The sequence below is a fragment of the Cyprinus carpio genome, chromosome B10, assembly GCF_018340385.1.
Source record: "Cyprinus carpio isolate SPL01 chromosome B10, ASM1834038v1, whole genome shotgun sequence".
Classification (NCBI taxonomy): Eukaryota; Metazoa; Chordata; class Actinopteri; order Cypriniformes; family Cyprinidae; genus Cyprinus; species Cyprinus carpio.
Window position 1 is genome coordinate 21,341,996 of NC_056606.1, and position 21,915 is coordinate 21,363,910.

General features: G+C 36.2%; 1 protein-coding gene across 12 annotated transcripts in view; it reads left to right on the forward strand.

The window, feature by feature from the left end:
• Positions 1-21,915, forward strand: part of LOC109086782 (cAMP-specific 3',5'-cyclic phosphodiesterase 4D-like) — a 193,668-nt gene that overhangs the window by 143,600 nt on the left and 28,153 nt on the right. For 7 of the 12 annotated variants that reach the window (XM_042733243.1, XM_042733245.1, XM_042733248.1 and 4 more), the window contains one exon: positions 20,258-20,449. In XM_042733243.1, coding sequence (XP_042589177.1) covers positions 20,258-20,449 — 192 coding nt within the window. Of the gene's footprint in view, positions 1-7,428; positions 8,758-12,427; positions 12,969-20,257; positions 20,450-21,915 lie in introns of those variants that run through there. The other 5 variants (XM_042733247.1, XM_042733249.1, XM_042733254.1 and 2 more) reach the window with 5 other exon arrangements.

Below are 21,915 nucleotides of genomic sequence, written 5' to 3' on the forward strand. Positions count from 1 at the left end.
TTACTGGTGTATTGTTCAGTGATGTCAGCCGGACATAAATCACGGTTTCACCATCAACAGGACAAACCTGGTTAAGTGAGCTATTGTTCACAAGTCTCAGTTTCACAGACGGCACTCCTCAGTTGCTCAGAGTCTTTTATCAGTCAGGAAGCTGTTGTATTCTGCCCTACAAAGACAAAAGAACTTAACTTGCTAGAGTGTAGAACTTAACTTGCTAGAGTGTGAAACTGAGAAAAATGATTTTAAAGTTTTTTACTTGTCCAGCCAAATTAATTATAGGTAGGCCACTGGAAATTTAACTATTAGATGTTTTAGTAATGAAAATTATCTACATTAAAAAAAATTGTGAGCTCAAACTTGATTTTTACCCCTATGTACTCTGCCTTTACATTGTCTGCAAAACGTGAGAAGTCACACCAAGGCAAAAGGCAGTAACTTCCACATTATCAATATTTGGTTGCTGATCACCATTTACAAAATCGTTATAGTAACACCTGTATAAAATCTAGTGATCATGGGCTGTCTTATATAGACTATTGCATATAGTAATGTGACGGTATTAGGTTGTTTTTTGTTTTTTTTTGACCATAACAAACAGATTAAAAGTTAAACATGTGAGTGGATACCAATTTATTTGCTATGCTCAGTAACGTAAAAGAATGTTATACATAGCATATTGCTTTTGTATTGACTTGAATTAAACATAGCCTCAACTAAAAGAACGATTTGTGGATTGATGAGAACGCCAGCAAGCAGGAATAATGCTCAGAATGCTTGTGGATTAAACATCTCTGATGACATTCATCACCATGGATTGATTTTATTGGGTGACAAGAAAACGTAGGATATAAATTTAATTGTGAACTGTTAGTAGGCTACTGATTTTATGATTGATCATGCTAGCTACGGCATTCAAGTCCACACGCGTCCAACTAAGTGCCATCCTGGTGAATAATCTGCATTACAAAGAGAAAAAAAAAATCTTTAAAGGTTATTCACGTTTACGTATTGCTGCCAAGGTATCTAGTCTTTACAGTGCTTTGTTATATGGAGCAGTTTGGTAGATCGCGATCTAATTCTTTTGTCTACACTGTAATTAAAATGCAGAAGACTTTAATGGAGAGTAATACAAAGGCAGAACACCGTATAACTCCAAACCGGCAGTGTAACTTCATTTTGACACGCGACTAAACAAAGTTAGAATGCCATAACTCAATTTGAGCGTTTCAAACAAAGTGAAAGAACAGTAACTGGTGTTATACGGTGTTCTCCCTTGGTTTCTTCAGGGCTTTTCGAAGAGACAACTCATTATTTATCTATCTATCTATCTATCGTTCTGTCATTTTATCTGTTGTTTTAAATCTAAATTTTATCCCCAAAACTTTCAAAGGACTATTCAGTGAGTATTATAGGATTGTCTTGATGAAACTAGTTCGTCTAGTTTTTCTGTTTGTGGTCTCTGTTCAAATTCATTAAAAATAGATCTAAATTTCAGTTGAAAATGTTTTGCGTTTCCATCATGCACACCGCTGTCTTGTGTCTCAGCTGACGGCTTGTGATTACCTGAGACAGACATAAATACCAGGTGCAAACAAGGGCCTAAAATGAAGTCCATTTTTGTTGTAGTTTCTTATTTTCACATTTTTTGAAGCTCCAGTCATTTTTCATGTAAATGTATTTCCAGTGGTAAGGGCGAGGATGAGGACAGGTAGAGGAGTAGAGGGCGCTGGGACACAGCTGGCGGAGTGGATCCGTGTAAAGCGGTGGCTATATGAGGGATGGCAGGAGATGTGATTGTGTCGTCTCTGGGTCTCCATCGTAGACACTGAATTAGACCAATCAATAGAGTCGCTTGGCAGGAGAAGGTCTCACATGGGGCCCGTTGCTCCTCCAGCCCTCGTTTGTTTTCCCTCCTTTTATTTTTCCAGAAATGCTCTCTCGTCTCTAGGTCAGCATCTATGTCCCAGAAGCCACCTCCAGCTGAAGCTTTTTCCAAACAAACTAATCAACTAGTCGGCCATCTTGAACCATATCTGGCTACAAACTGAGTGGTCCAATGGCAGTGCAGATGTTAATTGTGTAGCCCTTGTATTGTGTTGTTCAGATCTAAGTCTGGCAAACAGATTTGCTTTGTGGAGATCATGTATGTAAGTATCGCCCTCTAGTGGCGTTCAAAGGAAACACAGCACCAGAGACTCTGCACTCTGGTAGGTTTAGCCTAATAACACTTCATTAAAAACGTTTTTACATTTAATCACAGGATAATTTCTCCTTGTGTGGTATATAGCCTCACTCCTGTGATATTATTGGTTCAGCCAACCAGTAGGGTGGGCCTGTCACATCACAATATTCATCAATTAGTATGTGGAAGCAGTTTGGTTAGCTTGTTTCCATGAGGTGCACAGCAACAGGACTGCACCTGTAGAGGGTTTTGTCTGCACCTCAGGGACCGTGGGTGCAATGCTGATGAAAAATGCAGAGGTTAGACGGCAGAGTTTAGACTAGCTGTTTGCAAAGTGATATATTGCCGCGCCAGCTGATCTACATAATGCTGACCTTTTTTTCTGTGCACATGCATGCAAACACAGCTGGTAACGACCAGGTCAGATAATGAGATAAAAGATTGTGAGGCACGGTTTTTTATTTATTTTTTGTTATATTATTATATTTTTATACTGTTTTATTTTGTATTAATTATTCAACTTTTATTTGTTTTACTAATTTTCATTAATCTGATTATTAATAATTGCATTCCCATTTACTATTTTTTCAGATACTTTTATTATAAAGCATCCATGTAACCCAACTATTATCATTTAAAATGTTTTATTTGTTAAAATGTACGTAATTTGATTTATGTTTCAACATTTCAGTCCAAAGCATGCAATTACAACAGTTATAACAGTTATTACAGTCTAAATATGGTTTAATTGCACTTCAGTTTGTACCAGGTGAACCTTCATGGAATGGTTAAAGTCCCCGTAAATATAATACAGTTTTAATGGTGAATTCATATTTAACTCTGCTGTGTATTCAGTGGTCATATTTTCTGCCCAGTTACCCAACCAGGAACGACCCAATAGCTGCCAGTCGCTAAATGAATCATCAGTTTCAACCTCCGAATCCTTTTAGAGCAGATGGGATCAATGAAGCCATATCTTCTTCTCTGAATTAGTCATAGTTTTCTGTTTTGTAGAGAAATGAATAGTCAGGAGAAGAGGCTTTATGATTCCCACAAACATCTGCTGCTCTGCTGTTTTCATCACCAGCGCTGAACACACGGTCATGAATCAACACAATGAATTCACCCGTCTATGTACGCTCGCGGTTCCCTTCAGCATGGAGGACGATGCACAAGCATACAGTAGGGTTTGTAACAGTGTTATTGGTTTTTCCATTAAATTGTGTGTGCTAGTATCTAGAAAGCAAAGTGACCAATGAACATTAGAGTACATATGATAATGTGTTTTAATATGCAAAAATTCTGAATTAAGATGAACATTTGTTCATGAAAATATTTGCATGAAATTTAATTAAAATTACTTCAATACAGAAACATGTACATTATGTATACATAAATTTGTCAGGATTTTGGAACTTATATTTGGCAAAGTGCCCGTTAGAGATGGTCACACTGGTCGAAACTGGTTGTCCTATAATCAGACAGTTGATTACTGTAAATTAAATTAAATTACATTAATTTATTATTTTATTTATTTTATTTGTAATATGTACTGTTTTGCTAAATATTTGCTTAAAATATATCTAGAATAGTAAATTTAATCAGAACAGAATATGTACATTGTACACTGGTCAGCTAAATGGTTGTCTATAACAAACTGGTTGATTAGTAAGGGCAATTAAATTAAATTAAATGTGTGTGTGTGTGTATATGTATATATATATATATATATATATATATATATATAGTATTATTATGCAAAATATTTGCATAAAATATAATCAGAATGAATGCCTTTATTTATTTATTAAGTTTTCCATACTTTTGTGCTTTAATTAGCAGCTAAAATTAGCTGATGTAGACAGTTTGCCTGTCTATGGACTTTCAGATGCCTTTTTTTTTTCTTGTAAGGCAAGGCAAGTTTATTTATACAGCACATTTCGTATACAATGGTAATTCAAAGTGCTTTACATAAAATAAAGTAAAATAATCATAAAAAATAATCACAAAAATCTTGTATGCAGATTCCCCAGCCTTTCTTTGGCCAATCTATATAAATAATCCCAAAATGACCAGATATGATCCTGTTCATCGTCCTGCTCCATGTATCGGTGTGTCACTGTGCAGCAGTACACCAAACAGACAGGTTTGCATTGGGTTTCCAAGATCCAGTCAATAAACTTCAAGTCAAAATAAGTTTCATCAGCTCCAGCGGTAAACTGGCAGGTCTCTGTTCCCCACAGATGATGTTTGGATAGAGGTTGAGCGAGGTTCTGAATATGACTATGAATGTGCAGTGTCTCTGCAGCGGAGGTGTCACATTGCCCCGTGCTTAGTTCATAAAGCCAGGACAGGGAAAGAGATGAGCTGATGTCAAAGATGAGTTTACCCGCTCGCACCGACCTCCTGTCCCTCGAGCTGCTTGCCAAACTTCGCTGCATGTCCACCAGTGGCTCGCCGTTCGCCACCAACAAACCCATTGACATTAAAGCCCGGAGAAGATGGTAATGTTGTTTTTTGCTGTTTTTAACTGGTTTATGTTGGTGCCGCATACAGGTTTTTAGCTCTAGTGTATGTATTTGTTTATTCTTAAAGTGAGTCTTGTGGAGAAGCAGAGCTCAGGCTGGTAATGTGTTTATATCATCACTTAACCACATTCGCCTTAAAGAGACTAATAGAGCTGTATCAGATGAGAGACACTCAGCTGCTCTAGAAAAAAATAGAATTCTGCTATTGTTAGTGGTATTTCCAGCATCGAGTGTCACTTTTACTTTTGCTAGTCAACTGATGTGCCCAGTGCTGATGCCTGGACCTCAGAGTAAAGCAAACTGATGAAACAAATAAGTTGCATGCATTTGGTTTTATCAAAATGCACTAAAATATTTGATGTTCAGTATGTGCATCCAGTAACAAGGATGTGGATTTGACACATAGTGGAGTGAGGTGTGCTGTTGTTAATCGCTAAGTATGGTTTAATTTGTTACTTTTAATGCATTTGGTGTCACAAAATAACAATGAACATCAATCTTAGCATTTATTAAATTTACTTCATTTTAATTTACTAGCACCTTTTTGGCATTCATAATGACTACTAACATGACTTATTTCAGTTCAGTCCAGTTTATTCCCCTTCTGTTGTGCAATTGAATTTAATATTTTTTATTTAAAAGTAAATGTAACTATTTCTATAATATTTTATTAATAAAGATTTAATTAAGAGCAATACTGATGAATAGATGCTATAAAAATGTTTTTATTGTTAGTTCATGATAACGTTAAACTTCATTTTAATTATCATTTTTTTTTTATAAATTAACATTAATAAATGAATTCAAATAAATTAATGAACATGAGTAAAAAATGAGTTAAAAACTGCCAGATAATGTCATCAGGCAGTGTTAATTCAGTTCAAATGGCTTAATTAAGCTTATGGTCATTGTTCAGTTCAATTCATTTCAGTTCTGCTTATTGTAATTGTGCAATGAAATTAAATATTTTGTGTTTGTGTAGCTGTATTTTATATTTAATGTATATTTGTAAATATTTTATGTTTTTTTATGAGGGTTTTTTTTTATAACTTTTAAATTTTTTAATAACAGTAATTTAGATGAGTAAATGGTGAATATTTTATTTTATTTTTAGTTCATGATACCTAATGCATTAACTAGGGTTAACAAATTACACCTTACTGGAAAGTGTTATCAATTACTATTGCTAATTCTTTAAGCTGGGGTCAGTCCGAAACTGTAAATGAAACCTTAGTGTGGTTTATTGAGGAGAGGGGCTCTGTTATTTTTTTTAGTGACAGTAGTAACCACATAGAAACATCCTACTGTAGCTTAACTCTGTGCACAGGGAAGTGTCACTTGCTGTTTCATGGTATCACGAATAATAAGGTCATTATTATGTTTGTTAACCATTCAGTTTCCTCCCTAAAATCAAATAAGAAACACACTAAAGATGTTTGCTCACCTGAAGCCTGGAGAAATTTAATTTACGCCTGCCAACTGTTTGCACTAAACTTTGTAAATGTCAGCCGTAATCTGATTGCTCTGTTATGTGAGGAGCAAAGCAGCTTAAGAGTGTGAGAATTTGCCCCATCAGCGTGTTTTAGCACAGACCGGCTGAGATGGTGAAAGTGTTCCCTCGAGGTACAGAGTGTCATCTGAACACCCGTTTCTGATTTAATGAGTGACTCAGTTTGCGCAGATGATGGCCAGTTAACACAGGCACTGAACCTGCTGATGACTTGATGGGTTTAGAGAGAATAAGCACAAAGAGCTTTGGCTCGTTCTTCTCTGGCCTCAGCACAGTTCAGTTTCAGATCCACACAAGCCCATCAGGAAGAATTATACCAATGCACTTCCTCCCCCATGCAGCGCGCTTCTTAAGGTCTTAAATGAACATGAGGCGCACAAACCCACCGCTCGACTGCAGAGGGAACAGGAAACTTCAGTTACAAACAGCCTGCGGCCAGACCTTGTGTAAAGGTGAATCGGAAAGAGGATATCGCCCACAAACCTTTCACCGCCTCGCCTGTGACAATGTTTGAGCTGTACACTGTGAGGTTTTTGGTTTGTAGGCATGCAAATGTGGTGCGGTCACTTTAAAGGGGTAGTTCAGCCAAAAATTTAAACTCTTTACTCACCCTTACATTGTTTCCAATCCCATAAGGCTTTGATTTTTTTCATGAAACTTGAGAGGTTTCGGTATAGGTTACCAAAACTTAGAAGATTTAAAAAGGTCATATTGGCAGCATTAACTGACTCCTTATGATTCAAGTAGTTTAAAAGGTCTTGTGAAGAGTTGTGATTGCTTTATATGATGAGCAGAATTAATTTAGGCTTTTATTCACATGTAAACACACATGTATAGAGCAAATCACATTTGTTAAACACACCAAGCTCATATGTGCGTTACACGCTTAAACAAACCTCACTGGATGTCGCACTTCACACATGCACATTTTTGCCATATGTGCTACATGTACACTCTCGGAAAAAAGGTTCAATTTATGGCAGTATCCTGTCAAAAGGTACTAATATGTACTTTTAAAGCGCTCATAAGGTACTAATATGTGCCATAAATAAGATACAAAGATGTACTTTTAAGCTTTTGTTCCTAAGGGTAATGGCCCAGTGACAGTTTTGTACCTTTTTTCAGTGTACTATGCTTTTCTAGTATACTAATGCTTGCAGTGCATAGTATGCATAAAGTACATCCAGCATTCACCCTGCCTAATATTATTTAATACAGATTTTTAAAACGCATTTATTATTTGTTAAAATTTAGCCTCATGTTCAGAAAAAGCATATACACTGTCCGAAAAAGGGATAGCACTATATTTTACAGTTGTGTTCCTCCATGCACATACCTATGCACTAATTATAGTAATTCACTAACTGGGTAATAGTTAGCTACTAATTCTGAACCTACAGTACCTCTGAACCTTTCCTTAACCCATTTAGTCACCTTATATTACCCAGTACTTTCTTAGGTAAGTACACTGTAAATACGTGCACATACAGTAAAATAAAGTGCAACCAATAAAGGTACAAAGCTATCACTAGGTCGGTATACTTTCAAAAGGTACCAATATTTACACTTTAGGTGCTAATATGCACTATTAAAGTACTAATACTGTATGTGCCATTTAGGGGTAAATAATGTACCAAGATGTAGCCTACCTTCAGCTGTAAGACCCAAGGTTACCGCCCTCGTGTATGTGTGTCAGTCATTGTTTAGATGTGAATAAAAGCGTAAATTAAATCTGTTCATCCTATAAATCAATCGTATTTCTTCATAAGACTTAATTAAACCACTCAATTCGTTTGGATTCATTTTGCAATCCCTTTTTGAGAAATGAACTTTCAGTGCATTAAAAATACCTTAATTTGCGTTTCAAAGATTAACCAAGGTCTTTCGGTTCGGAATGAGTATATGATAACAGAATTGTTATTTTTAGGTGGACTGTCCCTTTAAAGAAGTGGTGAGTCAACAGATGCAGGGTTTCTGGTGTGTGCATTAGAAACTAGCGCAGTACTTTGAGGGAAAGCTGGAGGTAAGAGTAGCCCTCGCTTGGACTCGGTGTCCCTAAGTGCTAATCAGCTTACCCAGAGAGGCGGAGCTGGAGGCCACATGCAGACATCTGTCACTTAGTGGGAAAGGGGAGGAGTTTGTACAACCCAGACAGTCCAGGAAACACTTGACATCACAAGACGAGGCTCTAGCTCAGACACAACCCCATGGACTTGCAGAAGGACTATACGGGCGACTTCATCGCCCCCAGCGAAGCCGTAACTAGAGGCATGAAACGAAAGCGCCTGCTCAAGTCCTACAGGTAGCGTACGCGCTCAGAAAGGCTCATGACTTGCATACTGGAGGTGTCTTGATCTGCTGCCTGACAGAGTGTGATAAGCTGATTCTGGTTTGCTCAAGTGTGTTTTTCTGTGGTAAGCTGGCAGACGTTGGGGGTGGTTTGCTGTGATGTTTGTAGTTTGCATCTTTCTCAAATTCTGGACATTGCCTACAGTATTGGACTGGACTGCTAGACATACAGTATTTTCCTCATCTCAGTAATGAAATGTTATATACTACAATGTACATGTAAATAAAGTAAAAGATTGTTAGCATGAATATGAGTTACATAAATGTGCTGACTCCAACCTGTTTCTATTTTATTTTAAAAAGTAGATGATGTGCAAAGGAGTTGTTCTTAATTAGCATGTTTGACCTTTTGTATTTATAATAATTAAAAATATAATTTAATTTGAATTTATATGATCAAAAATACAGTAAAATGTGAAATATAATTTAAAAGAACTGATTTCTATTTGAATATATTTTAAGATGTATTTTATTCAAAGCTGAATTTTCAGCATCATTACTCCAGTCTTCAGTGTCACATGATCCTTCAGAAATCATTCTAATATGCTGCTCAAGAAACATTTCTGATTATTATGAACGTTGAAAACCTTTGGTAACATTATAAAGTTATTTTTTATCAATTTAATGCATCATTGCTGAATAAAAGTGTTATTTCTATAAATAACTAATAAATCTTTGTGACCGCAACGTTTTGAACAATAGTGTGCATTAATGACATTTGAGAGTCATTTGAATGTCATACAGTGCATTTTGTGCTATTATTTCATAATTTTTTTTTGCATTCACTACCACAGCAGATCAGTTTAGGATGTGGGAAATTGTGCGATATTCGTTTTGAAAGAGGAAACTGGTTTTGGCCCAGTACGTTGATAAATAACCCTGATGGATTATTATTTTTTATTTTTTTTTAAGTTTCCTTTTCAAGAAAACCTCAAGTGTTACACCAAAGAAGTTAATGATGCAACAGTGTTGCTTTGCACTTACAAACGCCTCACAATTTAACAACAGTTACTTCTCATGCTTTTGCTACATAGATAAATATTCTAGTGGGATATATGTCACTTTATGGGATAAAGTGTGTGTGGTTTAATGGTTTTGACTGTGCTTTTTTTATTTTTACTATTTTGTATTTTTTCAAAAGATTCCCACCTCTAATGAAACAGTGCAGTTTTGTCATTTCTGTTTTCCACCAGAGGGCCTCCTTCCGTTTTTCTGCAGCTCGTCATTTGTTCAGTTCTGCTGGCACTCTCTAGCATATATGCTTTCTACTACTTTGTTAGTCTGAGTAAAAGCATGTATGTGCTTCTGTTTGGAATGAGTTAGATGTATAGGTTTAAAATGATTGCGGCATGATCAGAAAAGCCTAATGCCCTTACTGTATTTGCAGCATGTATGAATATCATTTTGCATGTACTTCATCCACCTTATAGCATGAATTGACCATTTTTATGTGAAAATGTAGCACTGATGTTTTGCGTGGTCTGTCTGTCAATGATGCATATCAAAAAGGCTCAAGCCGCAAGACAACCCACATGCCATTTACTGCTCAACTGACGTGTCAGAAAGTCATGAGATTCTGCTAATACTATGTGCACAATTTTCCATCTGCCATTAGAGCACAATGAGTTTGGTTATTCTAAAAACAGCTAAACAGGGTTTTTGTACATGTGCTCCGTAACACAACTGCTGGATTCCAGGAAATGTAATATTGTTCTAGTTGCACTGATGTTATACAGCATTGCCAAGAATGATCAGGATGCAGTGAATGGAGAGATTCAATCAAGATTTTGGTTATCATTAACCAAATTATAAACATTATCATATACTGAATTTACATTTAATTTGACTGGCTGTCTAATATATATATATCTATATTGAGTTTTCCCCTTTCACTTATTATGTGGTTTCTACAATGAAGATGGCAGGAATCATTCATTGAAAATTTCTGGGTATTTGGTGAAAGCGAAATGAAGCGTAAAGTTTGTAAGAAAAAAATCATTATTAAGATGTTTTTAACTTCAAACTGTTGCTTGTGGCCAAAATACAAGTCCAAAATCCATAACATTGCTTTCTCCAGTGAACAGAAAAAAAAGTTGTGTATTCTGTCATCCCCAGGCCGGTTATGAACGTCGTCACATATCTGCTCTGCTAATTACTTTAATTAGAGCGCCTGTCTGCTGGGAATCCAAGTTGCCTGTAATGACGGATGGATGTTGGGCCGCATGTTTAAAGTCAGGAGGGCTTCGTGTGAATGTGTGTTTAGGGTTGAAGAGTTGAGAGGTGGATGTCGCAGCCTAAATCCTCTGAAGTTGCATGCTACTTCATGGATCAGTAAGTCTTTTTATTAGATCAAATACGGTCTGCTGAGCAATATCACTCACACACACTCGCATGTAAGGAAATTCAATTGCATTCCCATATCTAAGAGTGCCAGGAAGTGCATCTCGAGTTCAGCGTTGAGGAAGTTGAAGGGTGCAGTAAAGCACTTCACGCAGAACACACACACACACACACACACAAACACGTTCTTAAAAGTAAAGGCTGCAAAAAAAGAGAAATGATGTAGCTGGATTGTGTAATGTGGGTGTTACAAACCAAATATGAATGTATTCCTTAGCAGCTGAATTTGACTATTGGTTACAATTATAATGCATATTAAGAATTGGAACATATATTAAGAAAAGAATTAGAGTGTGGCTGAAACACAACAGCTCTGTGGAGTCCATTGAAGCTTTCAGAAACACCTCTGTATCTCCTGACTCCTGTCAAGACTGTCATTCACACTCTGTCACTTTCCCATGGATAGGCTCGTTCTCTCTCACACGTTCTTTTCTTATACTGTCTTCTCTCCTCTCACATGGGCCAACCACATAAAACACCTTAGCAACCACCCAGAACACCCCTGCATCATGGGAATTTTCTTCAGAGACTCAGATGTTTCTCCTACAATTCGAGAAATCAGAGCAGAGCTTAGATCGTTTAGTATGGGAAGAGCTTGATGAGAAATGTTTGAGTTCATAGTGAGATCTATAGGTTAGAGTTCAGCTTCACTGGAGACGCGCGATCGACAAACTTTAAACTCGTGATTTCAAATTATGCTGCGCTTTATCCATTTGCCCACTTCCATATTCATGTTATTTTCTCTGTGCTGTATGTAAAATTAGTGTTACCTTGGTTTTATTTGAAAAAATATGATCCCCAATGCACACAAACTTCCCAGAATACCAAGTGCCTAGTTGGTTACAGTTTACTTCCTTTTTAATTATATTTTTATTAAATATTTATTTATTTGTGAAAAATACTTTGTCATAAAGTATAAGTATGTTTATTTTACACATTTATTTTTAATCCATTTTCAAATGATTTCAAATTTCTTAAATATTTATATCGGCTTTATATCGGCCGCCCTGCTTTCCAAGTTATCAAAAAACCAATATCGGTCGACCACTAGAATTTATTAATATTTTGAATTAACTTTTTATATTTTCAGTATTTTAGTTTAATATTTAGTCATTTTATGTGCTTTTGTCATTTTATTTATTTATATATTTTATAATATATATATATATATATATATATATATATATATATATATATATATATTTAACTTAATTTTAGTCATTTTAGTATGAATTTTAGTCACAACATTTCACATATTTTTTCATCTAATTTATATTTTATTTTATTTCTAATTCATTTCAACTGCCAAAAAGTATTTTTAAAAGTTTTAGTAAACAATAACAACACTGTTTTTGTACATTTGAGCACAATTTGAAACATCTGAGAAGCAGGAGGCTTAATTAAAAGTCTCAGTTTGCCGTCTTGGAGAATGAACTGAGATGCTAAAGAGATCTCGTTGGGGTTTTTCTTTCCCATGGGTCATGTTGTTCTTGTCTTGTCATGGTTAGCGTGTGTGTGTCCTAAAGTGGGCTCTGACACCGTCACCAGCTGCATTCCACCCCCTCCACTCCCTGAAGCCGTCCACTCTGGTTCCCTCACTGAGATACGGCACAAACACACATGCAGGACCCTGAGGGTTTATCCCCCCATCCCCCCACCCCATCACGCACACACACACACACACACACATAAACACACACTCCCACTGCTAGGCCACTGCCACCCAGGGAAAAGAAAGTAGAGGAGGAGAGAAGGACTAGAAACGTGATATTGGCTTACTTACCCTGCAGACACAGAGAGACACAGAGACTCTCACTGCAGCCGCATAGTTTGAGCACAGAGCTGGATTATCTCAGAGAGCATGTTCATCACGGAGCAGGGCGGACTTTGACCAGGTCTAGAGAAAACCGAGGGACGACAGCACACGTTTGGCCATGAGTATCGTTATGAAACCGCGCTCACGTTCCACCAGCTCTCTCAGGAACACAGAGGGAATCTGGTAAAGTTTTACTCATTCTCGCTTTCAGGCATGGCATGCATCATACGTTCGAAACCTGCTTACAGTTTAATGTGAAAAGTATAAACTTATAGTTTGATATCTGCCAAAGATTTTCTTATTTCTGAAGATTTAATATTTATATATAATTTTTATGTTTTAGCTTTAGTCTAGAAACTATTTTCAAGTTAAATCAAACAAAACCATGTTATTGTATTATTATTATTATTATTATATAGTTCACAAATCTTTCTGCACTATATAATAATAATTATATTTTTTAAATAATATTTGATTTTAAGTTATATATATACTTATATACAATTTAGTATATATTTTATATATAATTGTTTTTATCTATCTATCTATCTATCTATCTATCTATCTATCTATCTATCTATCTAACTGTCTATCTATCTATCAGTATTTTTATATATATGCATCTCTCTTCTCTCTATATATCTACCTATCTATCAGTATTTCTATATGTATATGTATCTCTCTATATGTGTGTATATATATATTTATATATATACAGATAGATAGATAGATAGATATAGACATATATACAGTATACTGCATTAGGGCTGTCACGATATTAGATTTTTCATATCACGGTTATTGTGGCCTTAAGAATTCTATATCTAAAGAAACCTTGGGGGGAAAAGATATCAGTCAAATTATTTCTTACTTTGTTTATTGAGTTTTTTTTTTCACCCAACGAACATAAGGATACTGATAAATGCAGGGCACAAGACTCCGTCTTCTTTGAAGCTCCTATGAAATAACAAGAGAGAAAATACTGTCAAGTTCAACAGTATGATGAATAAGTATTTATGGTTACTGTTTAATGTAGGGTGTAATTTTTTAACATTAATGTATTAACTAACATGAATGAACAATGCACAATACATTTATTACACAATTTATTAATCTTTATTAGTTAATAAAAATAGTCGTTCATTGTTCATGTTAGTTCAGAGTGCATTAATGTTTACAAACACAACTTGTGATTTTAATAATGCATAAGTAAATGCTGAAATTAACATGAACTAAGATTAATAAATGCTGTGGAAATATTGTTCATTATTATTTATGTTATTTATATATGTTAACTAATGTAATTAACTAACGTTAACCGCAGATGAGGCAATACGTGCATGGCACTGCAACCAACTTAATATTTTACAGTTTAATGTAGCAATGTGGTCGCTCAGTTTTTCAAGATCAGTTTTAATTGTGTAACTGTTAATAGATCTGTACAAAGAAATAAAGTGTTACTACGCACAGGCCGTATTGATTGCAAATACAAAATAAAATGAGTAAAGAAAATGCGGTACTTATTAAAATAATCACCCTTTACTTAAATATATGAACACAGAAAAACGCTGTTAACAGATTATATAACGTTTCTCATTCTATGACTAGTAAAATAATGATAACTTTGACGAACACGGATCTCCTTTGAGTAACTGCGAGCTCATGTGGTGTTATCATAAGAGAATTGTTCATTTTAAATATTGCGGTATATCGTCACACACCAAATTAACACGATATCGATAATTGTTTCTTTGAACATCACGGTTATCGTCAAAACCAGTATATCGCGACACCCCTAATATATATATATATATATATATATATATATATATATATATATATATATTGCAGCTACATCACTACTATGTTTCTTTAAAATAGTTAAATGTTTAGTCAACTTGAAATCTTTCTGAGTAAAACAGGATATTTAACAAGAAATAACGTAGAACGGGACCCATTTTTTCTAACTGGAATTGACTGGATTGTAAAAAGTGGGTGTTACATACCAGAAGAGTCAGTTGGTTGAAGTTGAGGTTGAAAAACAAAGTATTGGTGACGTCAGACGAAAAAGGAAAGTTGTTTAGCCCGAGCAAGTCAAAGGTTTAGTTTTTATTTGGAATAACTTGCACTAATGAATCGTTCCCAATAATACCAGAAACAAGAAAGTAAATAGAGTCAGTTTTGAAATGGGTTTCTGTAATTTTAGATGACCACTGCTAATTATTGTGTATGTGAGCGAGTCTATTGTGTTTCTTGTTGGCTGACATAACTGTGGCATTAGTGCGGTGTAAAAATATCTTTGTCCATAGAAAGAAATGGCTCTTTTCTCAGCCTTGACCACTGGTCTTTTGGCCTTTCATAATCCCGTCAGTCGAGAGCTCGAGTCAAATTTCAAATGTGCCATTAGAGACCGTTCACAACACAAGAGACCACAATAGCTCACGCATTCCACCACCAAAATAAACATCTCAACAGTTATTATCCTGCATTAATGCTGCATACTTTCAGCTGCTCTAAAAAAAGCACAGTGATTCACGTTGTGTTTAGTGACTTCTTTAGTATGAGCCGTGTTGTTGCAGGACCATATTAAAGAACAGATGCCCCAGCATGCTCCAGTGCACATCTCTTTCTCCTCTCCCCTCTGACCTGGAAACGTGTGGTAGGCTGCATTGCACACGCTCACAAAGATGCAAGTGCATCCTGTCGCCTCATGGCACGTCACCAAAACGACTTCTGTCCCCCTTGTGCGCCTGCGTTTGTCTCTGTGGACCCGTCTCCTGCCTGCAATTTATCCGGGGACGACCTCTGCCAAAATAGGCCAAGGGCATCTCTCTTTCTCTCTTCCTGTGCGTCTTCTGCACTTTTTATAAATAAACTCATTGTCGTCTACGTGCCTGCAGTTGACGGTCAGGCCAATTAGAGAGGGCCCTCTAGGAACCCCAGGCCCCTGTTGTGCGTCAGCCTCTCAGAGACGGGGCCCCGGTGGACAGATACCTGCCAGCGCACCCCAAACTTAGCCGACCCGCTGTGCCTTAAAAGGGAAGAGGTGCAGCTGCTCTGTAATACTGCGCAATCTTTGATGTGGGCCACGTGTGACGTTAAGCCTTCGGCATGACGTCTGGTGAAGCAGATCGGATGTGTCAGGTCAGCCTGCTGGATGAAGGAGCTCTCAAGAGTGTGTGCTGCTGCTGTGTGTGTGAGATGCGTCTTGAAGGGTTATTCTTTCTTTATTAGTTCAGCACAAAATGGAAAATTTTAATAATTTTTTTCCGCATTTTTCAGAAAATAAGCACCTGACTATAAGTTGCACTGGGTCAAAACTGCATTTTTGAGAAAGGAAAGAATACAATTGCATTCCGAGTTATTTTATTGCTTATATAGTATTACAGTTTTATTAATGTTTAATTTTAGTTTAACATTTAGTCATTTTATGTGCTTTTGTCAGTATTCTACAAAATATCTTCTTTTGTGTCCCAATAAAAAAAATAAAAATGTCATACAGGCGTGGAATGACATAAGCATGAGTAAATTATAACAGGATTTTTGTTTTGGTTGCACAATACTTTAAAGAAAGTTGCTGAGTGATTCAGCTGTCTTTCGTTCATAAACATTTCCATAAAAGGACATTTGCTTTTACATGCCTTTGCAATTTAAAGATTACTTTCTAAATAAATTCATTAGATCACGTTACCCTAAAAAAAAAAATTCCAGAATCTTTGATTAAAACAACTTTCCCACTGATGTATCCAAGTGCCTGAGGTTGGGAAAAATAACATTAGCCAGTAATATCACAGCTTGTACTCTTTACATTCTAATCAGATCTAAAGGATAAAATCAAGTTATTTCCTGCTGAACATTCAGTATCACTTGGAAAAACATCAAATTACTTAAACTAAATGTGTTGAGAATGATGCTTCAAGTAAATGTACCAGTCCATGCATGTTTGTGATTAATGTGCCTAAGCAAATGTTCATTTAATATCCTTTCCTGATCCACACAATAGTTTGACATCACAGTGAGCGTTGACATTTAGTGCACATTCCCATGGTGACCATCCAAGTTAATAGCCTTCAGACTGGTTTGGTTGTATCCTCACAGAGTTGCGGGTTGGTTGTTAGAGTAGACAGTGAAGTAATACGGTATATCCGTTCTGTCCCTCCAGCTCTCCTCTGGAGGACGTATCACAATACACTACTCCGACAGTATCGGCTAAGGCTCAGGTATCTTAAGGCACCCGTGGGGTCTCGCACTTATGCAGAAGTGCATTAGGATGATAGCGTGCTAATGGAACTGATGTAATACTTTGGCTTTCGTCATGAATCTGAGGTCAAAACAGACCAAATCCCACAAAAGGACAGGACACGTCCCGCTGCGGGAGAAGCGTCCCACAGAGAACCTAAAAGCAAGTGGTTTTCCAGTCTCCCCAATGTCTCATTTGCTGTGCATCACTAGATATCAAGGGCTTTGCTTAGTGATGTTCACCATGCTGGTGCATTTGAGAGTCCCTGATCTCTTATTTTTGTCTTATTAAATGAGCAAATGTTTGGTATTAACAAATGTTTGGCAGCACAGCAAAGAGAAGGTCAGCCGACAGAAGTCACTAGGATCTTACATACTGTAGCGTGATGTAAGGGGAAAGTGTTTAATGTGTAATTTTATAGCAAGGACATTCAGGACTTCAGAATCTGGCTGCAGAACAAGGGGTCATTGATTTCTGCATCTCTCTTCTATCACCAGCTCTTCAAGGTCAGTCAGTCCAAGCGTTTACACTCATGGATGTTAAATGACCTCACTGACTCATGCCTCTCGAGTCAGGCTTGTGCAACATTCAGAACTCAGTGGAGAATGCCTTTTAAATACAATTGAATTTGCATCAGATTTGAATCCGGCTGCAGGATTGCAACATTCATTTCAGGAAGCAGAATTCAACATAATTCATACAACTGTAGTTTTCAACAAGAAAACCATTAGTTTGTCAAGACAAATATTGAATCTTGACTTTTTAAAACCTAAAAAAAGGCTTTTTGAAGAAAGTTTGGATGGATAGATGAACGAAGGTATTGATGGATACGATGTGATAGATAGATAGATAGATAGATGGATAGATAGATAGATAGATAGATAGATAGATAGATAGATAGATAGATAGATGGATGGATGGATGGATGGATGGATGGATGGATACAATGCAATATATAGACAGAGGGATACATGAATTAATGATGTCATGATTAGTATGATGGATTGTTTAGTTGGTTGGTTGGATGAATGGATGGATGGATGGATGGATGGATGGATACGATGCTATGGATGGAATGATGAATGGATGGATATGATGCAATAGACAGATGGATGGATGAATACGATGTGATGGATGGATGATACAATGCGATGGATGGTTGAATGGATTGATGGATACAGTGCAATGGATGGATTGATATGATGCTATAGATAGATAGATACATAGTTATATGGATGCATGGATGGATGAATATGATTATAGATAGATTTTGTTGTATTTAGTAATTGGGTCAGGCTTGTGAATTTTGCACAAGCTCTCAAGTCTTGAGAACAGCGATGCAAAAGTGGCTAAAGTGTTAAACAGGAAGGAAAAGAAGCTTCTTGCTCACAGACCTCAAAGCAAGTCACGCCACACTGAGCTGAGATCAAATAAATCGCTCTTTAGTGAGGACGACTCTCGCTGTATATAACACATCATACATATATGCTTCAGTAAACCTGTTAATGGAATCTGGAGCTGTCATTGCTTCTCAGACAAGATGATGTGACAGTCTGCAGTTGTGTTTTGCTAAACGTGTAGCAATCTGGATTGTGTTGGCGAGCAACACTGTAGGTGCGTTTAGATCTTCACTGAGTTGACAGCTCTCATCCTTTTTAGGAGAGGAATTTAAGCTTGTTCCCTACGATTACAGATAGTCATTTATCACTGTATCTCTTCCTCTGCTCGTTGTTTTCCGCTGGAAAGGCCTAGCGCTTCTTGGGATTTGAAATCTGTGGTGTATGTGCACGAATACACGTCTGTCTCTGTGATACAAACAGACCTGCTATTTTGTTTGACTTCCTGTAATTTGAGAGCGTCTCGTCCTCACGCAGTGTTCCAGATCCACGTGTTGCTGCTGCTTCACCTATTCAGGCTTTCTAGGAAACTGCTGCTTATCTTTAAAACGGCCAGAGAGATGTGTAGAGTGAGTCACTGGGGATTTGTTGTGGTTTCAAATGGGGACGCTCGCGGAGCAACTCGGTCACCTGATGAATCACCGCCAGTGACGTGGCGAGTACCTCACCCCAGCGATTAGCCGGCAAATAGCCTCTCTTAACACAAAGGAAGGGATTGAGCAGCTAAAGCCTGTGTCCACCTGTGTGCTAGACGTCACTGGGAGGGAAACCCCTGCGTTTCCGTCACTGCTAGCGTAGGTCATTATGATAAGCAGCTTTAGGTAAGGCTGTCCCCATGTGTTCACCAACATGCTCTCTCTGGTCCACCTTCATTTCTAATCAGGGCTGTAAGGTGATGAGTGGCACCTCCTGCAGGCCGTTTACAGGATTCCACTCGCATTTGTGATGTGTGCGAACTGTAAAATGTATTTAGGAGCATATGTGCGATTAAAAGGCTTAAAAAGCAGTTTTATGGAATTTAAGATTTATATATCATAAATGGTATAAAAAAACATCTTAATCGTTTTAAGAAATCTTACATTCGCGGATGGAAAAAGCAGGATTCTCTCTACACCCTAATGTGATTTTTAAACGTCAAATCGCAATGATTTCATTAAATAAATATCAGCGCAGCATGTTCAAAGTAGAAATGCGCTGCTGTTGCGCATTCAACAGATTCACGGTTTCAGAACAGTTCGCAATCAATGAATATTGCGCATTTATGCCAAACGATTGCTTATGATGTACTGTTGATAAATTATGACTGTTTACTATATGGTGTTTTTATTGTAATATGTTGCAGATGGTTGTAACAGTGCATCTTTTGTCTCCCCTCATCTTTGTGAATGTAATAATAAAGCATAGACATTTCAAAATAAGAGTTCTGTTTGTTTTAATTGTTTTAATTATAAACAAGTTCTGCTAAAAGTTCTAAAAGTCCCACATTGTTTTATATTAATGTTGGTGGATATTATTGCATGCACACACACACATACACACACACAGTATATAATTGAGTACAATTTGAAGCAGAAATATTTCAAAACTTTTAAAGTGTGCTTTTTGTACTCTAATAAATTAAATAACTTTTGTAACACATAATATGACACGTTTTTTATTGCACCTCTCTTGCAACCAACTTGGGTGCACATATGCTTTTTGGGAAAATGTACAGTAAGCGTCAAACCCTTTTTTGTGAAAGAGAACTGTATTTTTTTTGCCTAAATTACTGTTTTGACTGTTGTTGTTTTTTTGTTTGTTTGTTTCATAACGCCTTTTTCTCTCTTTCTCTGTAGCTTTGACGTGGACAATGGCACGTCGTCAGGACGGAGTCCCCTGGATCCCATGACGAGTCCGGGTTCAGGCCTGATCCTTCAGGCCAACTTTGTGCACAGCCAGCGGAGGGAATCCTTCCTCTACCGCTCCGACAGCGACTATGACCTGTCGCCGAAGTCGATGTCGCGAAACTCCTCCATCGCCAGTGACATGTGAGTACTGGAACCGTTTAAAGCCATGTGCCATTCTCCCATAACCCTTTACTTTATTTTGGCTCAGCCAAATTTTATTTAGATTTTTTTGGTCCTTACTTTTTTTCCTTGGGCAAAAGCATACTAAAAATGAGATGTCATGCTTGTATTGTGATTCAGCGTAATTTCATTTGTCCATGAATATGTGACACACACACACACACATATATGTATATATATATATTTAGGGCTGTCAAATGATTAATCACGATTAATCACATCCAAAATAAAAGTTTTGTTTACATAATATATGTGTGTATACTGTGTATATTTATTATGTATATATAAATACACACACATGCATGTATATAATTTAAGAAGAATATGTTATGTTTATATATTAAATGACTTGACTTGACTTGACTTGACTTGACTTGATATTTATATATAGTATATACATGTAAATATTTTCTAAATATATAATTTATGTGTGTGTATTTATATATACATAATAAAATATACCCTGTACACATACATATATTATGTAAACAAAACTTTTTATTTTGGATGTGATTAATCGTGATTAATCATTTGACAGCCCTAAATATATATATATATATATATATATATATTATATATATATATATATATATATATAAAATCTTAGTTTTCTTTTCTACTAACCAAAAAGAGTTCAAGAATACTTTCTATGATCTGAATTGATAGAATTTCTTAAAACAGATAGAACTACAGTACGAAAAGGACCAGTCAGCCCACACAGATGTTCAGCTGTCTCATCCATTGATGACATTGATGGTTCCCTGTTGTTTGAGAGTGTGTGTGTGTATTTGTGTCTTTATATGTAGTACATGTACACGTGTGTGGTCATCAGTGGTACTGTATGTTGTTTGCCCCCAGGTCACATGACTCTAACGTCAATCTCTCTCTCTGTCTACATCGTTTTCTTTCTCAGACACATTGAAGAAAGTAAGAGTCTTTACATACTGTACCTTTATTACATAGGTACATTTTTTTTAAAGAAATTAATACTTTTATTCACTAATGATAACTTATTGATCAAAAGTGACAGTAAAGACATTTATAATGTTACAAAAATTCTAATTAATTTCAAATAAATGCTGTTCTTTTGAAATTTCCTTAAATTAATTAGAAATAAAATATCATGGTATCTTGGTTTCCACAAAAAAATGTTAGGTATTAACTGTTTTCAACATTGACAATAATACAAAATGTTTTTTAATTAACAAATCAGCATATTAGAATGATTTCTGAAGGATCAAGTGAAAATTCAGCTTTACGTCACAGGAATAAATTACATTTTGAATTATATTCAAATAGAAAACTGTTATTTTAAATTGTAAAAATATTTTAAAATATTACTGTTTTTGCTGTATTTATGGTTAAATATTTGTAGCTTTGGTGAGCATAAAAGACTTCTTTAAAAAAAATTAAAATATTACTGACCC